The 5,976-nt window shown below is 35.1% G+C and overlaps 2 protein-coding genes across 3 annotated transcripts in view; one reads left to right on the top strand and one right to left on the bottom strand.

Moving 5' to 3' along the window:
* LOC117122742 (NADH dehydrogenase [ubiquinone] 1 alpha subcomplex subunit 7-like) overlaps positions 1-1,421 on the top strand; it is a 3,310-nt gene extending 1,889 nt beyond the window's left edge. Inside the window, exons 3-4 of one of the 2 annotated variants that reach the window (XM_033268439.1) lie at positions 372-518; positions 1,078-1,421. In XM_033268439.1, the coding sequence (XP_033124330.1) occupies positions 372-518; positions 1,078-1,168 (238 nt within the window). In that variant the 3' untranslated portion in view covers positions 1,169-1,421. Of the gene's footprint in view, positions 1-371; positions 519-1,074 lie in introns of both variants that reach the window. The other variant, XM_033268438.1, reaches the window with a different exon arrangement.
* A 925-nt stretch (positions 1,422-2,346) lies between these two features.
* LOC117122744 lies at positions 2,347-4,204 on the bottom strand. The gene has a single exon (XM_033268450.1). It carries the CDS (start codon positions 4,202-4,204, stop codon positions 2,615-2,617), a length of 1,590 nt encoding a protein of 529 aa, XP_033124341.1. The 3' UTR covers positions 2,347-2,614.
* Between the last annotated feature and the right edge of the window lie 1,772 nt (positions 4,205-5,976).

The following is a 5,976-nucleotide window of genomic DNA, read 5'->3' as shown; positions in this document are numbered from 1 at the left end:
AATACGGAATATAAGATTACGTCATTCTTTTGGCATCCTGGTGCCTGATTTCAGTGTTTTACAAGTCGCTTATTCCGTCTATAAATTAACTTTCTCGTTGGTGGCGCTGTCCAGAATGCGAAAAATAATAAAAAATAAGAGACTTGTGGCAAGTCTATCATACACCCTGTACTACAGCTGTCTCTTATACACATCTAGATGTGTATAAGAGACAGGCTCTGCGTATTTCGAACATGGTATACATTGCAGTTATAACGCTCTAGTATTCTTATTATATCTATGGTCATGCATCAGATTGGCAGGTATAGTATATTAGCGCAAAATAATGTTCAATGCATGTTGATTTTTTTTTTTTTTTTGCAAACATTTAGAAATACTCCGCAGCCTAATCTTCCTGATGGTCCATCGCACATAGTCAGTAATAATTATTATTTCACACGTGATGGAAGGCGGCTCGCAGCACCTCCAGGAGTTGTGTACAAACCTGAATTGAAACAACTTGCAGAAAAATCTGAAAGGTAATCTTGAAAAATATATAAATAGAGCAAATCCTTATATGGTGTTTTTATATCTGGTGTTATGATTGGATAGGTAATTGAAATATTAAATTAATAAGATTATATAATAGAAATAATCTTCCAGATAAATTAAGAGAAAAAATCCATTAAAAAAAATCAATGTAAACTTTAAATACAGAGATCAAATAATGTTCTGTTAATTTCCAGCCAATTTACACAGATAAACAGTTTGTCACTCTTACTACAAACATTGGTTACAAGCTAATTTAAGAATCAATGTAAATATATGGATAGTATCATATTTATATATCTGTTAATTGTAAGCTATTGAATACTTAAATAATGTTTACAAACTAAATTAAGATATTTTTATATTAAAAGTGAAGAATTGTATATAATTGAAATATTAAAGATTTTACATTTTTCTCAATAGTATCTTGTTAACAAAAAAGTGTGTTATAGAGATTAGTTCTTCAAATAACTTGAAAATAGACTTAGACATTTGCAGCTCCAAACTGATTTTAAGCTTTAATAATCAACTATGTTATTTCTGCAGCAGCAAGACTGACCTTCCTGCCAAACGCAAGGGGATAAGACCTGGAAATGCTCACACCTGGACACTCTCAACCGATCAGCCTTACTTATCATAACCTGCCAATTATACGTGTTTACCTTTTTATTTTCTGCAATTACAAAGTGTGTTCAATCTGAAGTTTATTTATGGAATACTAAAAGAAATCACCCATTCACAACACAATGCTTCAATTTACAGTCGCAATTTGATTATGACTTCAGTTAAATGAAAATGTCATGTCAAAATATGCACTTCATAATTTAGAAAATTTTTTTTGGAATACATACAGACAAGAAAAGGAAATCCTTCCTATGCAAATACTGTACCAGAAGCCTAGTGGGCTTACTCTCGAGAAGAAACCCATCTCAAATTAAAGCACCCTCTTTAGTTCGCAAAAGTAGCCTAGAAAAAAAGCCCATCTCGAAAAGAAGCCCATTGGCCTCTCTTCAAGAGCATGAGCTTTTTTTTTTTAGAGATAGTACAGTACATACACTGTACATGAATTTCAAAGAAACAAAATAAATTTAAAACATGCTTGTTTTATACAGTAGATTGTGTGATTTTAATGCCAGTTCATACACTCCATGATACAAATGGATGTTACTGTGGCCCTATATATTGTTTTATAGTAGTAATTTCCAAAATTGACAGTATACACTTTGAAAAGAATCACCCTCTTTACCTTGCAAACGTAGCTTAGAAAAGAAGCCCATCCAAAGTTTGCAAAAAAAAAATGCCCAGGGCTTCAATTTGATGTTTTATTGTACTGTCTACCATATACTTAACAGTAGTTAAGTCCATTTAAATTCAAATGTTTAAAATGAAAGTTGTATTTTCCTAGTGTAAAAACTGTCAGGAAAATCTATTTGTATTATTAAATATATGAGGGCCGACCCAATATGCATGTACAAAAGTTGCAACTCAAAAATTAAATAAATATACTCATAATTAATGAAATCCTACTTTATTCAGCTAGCAGATTTTAACACAGATACAGATGAATAAAAAAAATCACATGTAGGGGAGACTGGGGCTAAAAGTCACAAAAGTATTTAAATCAGCTCTATACATCAAGATTTAGGCTCAATCAGCTTTGTTTACACCTTTAAATGTAGCCTAGCATATGGTCTAGTTAATGGGATTATTAATTATGAATTTATTTTACACAGTGACCCTGGGGAACACTTTTCCCCCACAAAGTCATATGTGACAACTTGCCCCGCACATGGGGCAAGTTGTCACATGTAGTGGGGCACTTTGTCACATGTAGTGGGGCACTTTGTCACATGGTTAAACAAAAGGCAATATATACAAAATAGCTTTAGTAACCTATTTATTTATACAAATCTGAGTTTATAACATGAATTGAACTATCTTTTCTGTATTTTACTGTTACTGTACAGCTGTACAGTATATTTTAAAGATTTTTTTGCAAATGTTTTTCCGCATTCTATCGAACTTATAAACAGTACTTAAACAGTCCGGAATTTATAATACAGTTAGTGTCACTCAAAAATAAAGTCTAGCTGTGGCAGCAAAGTTCACATGTAAAATCTGCTTCAGATTCATTGATACCTGCACAATCTTCATGGGCCCATTCCTCACACATTGAGCACATGATCCAAATTTCTCCTGCAACTGATGCTCCATAATCTTCTTTGCAGTAAAGACATAGCCATTTATTTTCTTCCTCAACCGGTACGTTGTCGTTTGAACTATTCTTCTTTTTTTGTCCTGATGTAGGCCTATCCTTCTCATCTAAAAGTCTTTTTCTGCTTTTTGATTTCTTTTTTTGCTTTTCTTTTTCGAGTTGCTCTTTAACTGGAGTGTCTGTGAAAATCTGAGATTTTCCCTTTTTCCTTTGCGTGGCTCCTGCTTTTTTCGGCTCACGTACTCCAAAAGGACGCACATCCTCAGCATAAACAGGCGATTTACTTGTGCTTGGGAGCTCCGAAATGGATGGTTCATCTCCCTGTCTAATTTCTGTAGCCACTGTTGTGCCTGATGTGCTTGGCTCTTCCTCATCTTTGTTGTCATCAGCTACCTCTAATGGGCGATCAGATGTGTAGCACGAGATGAACTTTTCCGGTGGAAAAATGTTTTTGTCAAATGGAAAGATTCCAGTAGACTTAAAACCAGCTGTGATGTTTTCTGGTGTCATTGCCTTGGGAAAGGCATAAGACACTAATTTGGGGATAATGTGAATAGACATGGACTTGCCAGCATTCTGTGGATCACGCATCCAGTTATCGCTTGCTTGATTGATATATGTCTTTAACGGGCCGTATACCGATTTATCAAGGGGCTGTAACTCGTGGGAGCAGTGAGGCGGGAAACTAAGCATAACAATATTGTTTGACTTTGCAAAATCGATGGCTTCAATCGAAATGTGCGATGGATGGTTATCAAGGATGAGCAGAATTGGTCTTTCTGATGTTGGCTTTGTGTACTTAACAAAGTGGCTTAGATACTTGAGGAATACTTCATCAGTCATCCATCCCGAAGCGGTATGTGATCCTGATGCATCACTTCCAGGAGGTGCTGTCAAAAGCCAATGATCTTGGGTTTTCTTGCGTGGAAAAACAAAGAAAGGGGGAATGGTATTCCCAATAGCATTGACAGCACAGCATAATGTGACTAGGGTTCCTCTTTCCTGTGAAACAGCAGATGCGACTTGCTTAACCCCCTTTGTTGCCAAAACTTTGCAAGGCTTTTGAACGGTTGTGACACCGGTTTCATCGACATTCCAGATCTGATCTCCTTGGAATCCTGCCGGTCTGTTTAAAACATTCTCAAGATTGTTGAAAAACATCGACACATTATGAGGATTAAAGTTAATCATCCTTTGAATTGATGTGGCCTCTGGTTTTCGAATTGAAATGCTGGGGTTTCTCTTCAAAAAGGCCTGTGCCCAGTCAATCCCGGCTTTGTTATTTTTAGCCCAGCTGTTAGGAATATTGGGTGCATCGTTCGCAATGGCCAAAGAATAGGCTAGTTCACAAAGCCCTTGGATAGTAATGCCATAGAATATAGCTGCTGCTTTTTTAGCATATGCAACTATATTTTCTTCCAGTTGAGCGTTTAGCACCAGACGTGGCTGCCCATAACCCATTATTGTTGGATTTGTATTTCTTCGTATATCGCAAGAGTGTACGATAATTGACATCATTTTGCTCAGCTGCTTTCCGCAGGCTTACACCACTTTCATAGGCTTTTACAGCCGCCTCCATTGCATCCTTGTTGAAAGTACCCCTCTCTGTTTTACGCTTATAATTGCGTACCATCTGAAAAACACACAAAAAACTATATTAATTGTATGAACAACATCAATTGTATGAATAATTTTATTAACATTACTCTAGATAGGGCTATCATCAATATATGAAAAAAAAATTTAAAAAAAAATGAAAATATAGCCACTTGCTAGGCTAGGTATAGTATTAGTAGTGTATTATTAAAAAATACCTATATTTACACAATAACATGTTTATGTTTGACCCATTCTCATGCTTAATGCTTGATGAATCCCCAAAATAATTGCCTATAATTTGATGGGGCAAGTTGTCACAGATTGTGACATTTTGCCCCACTGCCATGTTGCATACGAAATGTGCTCATTTCACAACACACTTGAAAATCAAGCCGCCAGGGCTACATCACGTTTAACACTAATATTTACTTATTTTATAACACAAATTTCTCCCTTGTAACCCACAATAATATAGCATACATACCGTTTTCTCTGAATTTTCAAAAAGTTAATCTTTGGGGCAAAAAAGTAGGGTTTTAAAGTACAAGAAATCAAACAATAGCTAATAAACAGTCTTCCGCATGTGCGATGTGCATAACAAGAGGTCACCAATCAGGTCAATAACTGGAACATTCCATGTCTGCACAGGGTAGAAAAAGCCTTGTGACAACTTACCCCTGTGACTTTTAGCCCCTGCCTCCCCGTACCTCAGATGTAATCACATTTAAATTGGTAATTAAATTACAATTTTTTGAAGGTGTAATAATGCATTCGTATTCTTGTGATCTCTGTTGGATGCTGTTATTGGCTGTTAGGATGTTTGATGCATGTTACTCAATAATTAATTTGATTGACAGTTACCATGGTGATATTAAATTGACCATAGCTGTGCTTGCCAGTTTATGGTTTAAAACTTTAGAAAAGAAATGTAAATAAAAGTGAATATACAGTAGTTGAAAATAGTATGTGTGAACTTTATTGACCTCCATAAAATAATATATATATATATATATATATACATATATATATACACAAACATTAGTTCTTATATATATATTAAGCCTTAAAAAGACAATGTGATACAAACATCGTTAATAAATCCACATAATATAGTAATGTAGGCCTATATTCATTACAATAAGTACAATTCTCCCCCCAATTAAAGATCCCTCCAATTAAAGAAAATCTTTCTGCGCCTCCGATATTTCGTCTATTAAACGAGAGACAATGGTTTTGGTAGCTCCACTACTAAATAAACAGTGATCTTAATGCATTTTTGTTCTACAATAATTGTGTTACATATGACTTACACGTAGATATATTAGCCAATACACTGTTTTGTGTATAGCGTTTTTTTCTATTGAATGACGATAATGTTAGTGACAATGTTAGTAATATTTTAATGGAAAGACAAGTTGATGTCTGGCTACCAAGAAATGTTAAGAATAAATAAGAGCATGCAGTTACTGTACAACCAATTAAAACATTTATTTTTTAATTTCCATCTAAATACAAAAATCTAAAGACCACATTTAGTACCCAAAAGTTTCAAGTCTCCCGTAGAGTCTCGGGATGGAGTCTCCTGGAAACTGCCAGGAAGAACTCTCGCATTCTGGTCCACGCGCACGAGCATA

Source organism: Anneissia japonica, unplaced genomic scaffold (assembly GCF_011630105.1).
Source record: "Anneissia japonica isolate Jap-2015-1 unplaced genomic scaffold, ASM1163010v1 scaffold1884_len437306_cov177, whole genome shotgun sequence".
NCBI lineage: Eukaryota > Metazoa > Echinodermata > Crinoidea > Comatulida > Comatulidae > Anneissia > Anneissia japonica.
This window is presented reverse-complemented; position numbering and strand designations above follow the sequence as displayed.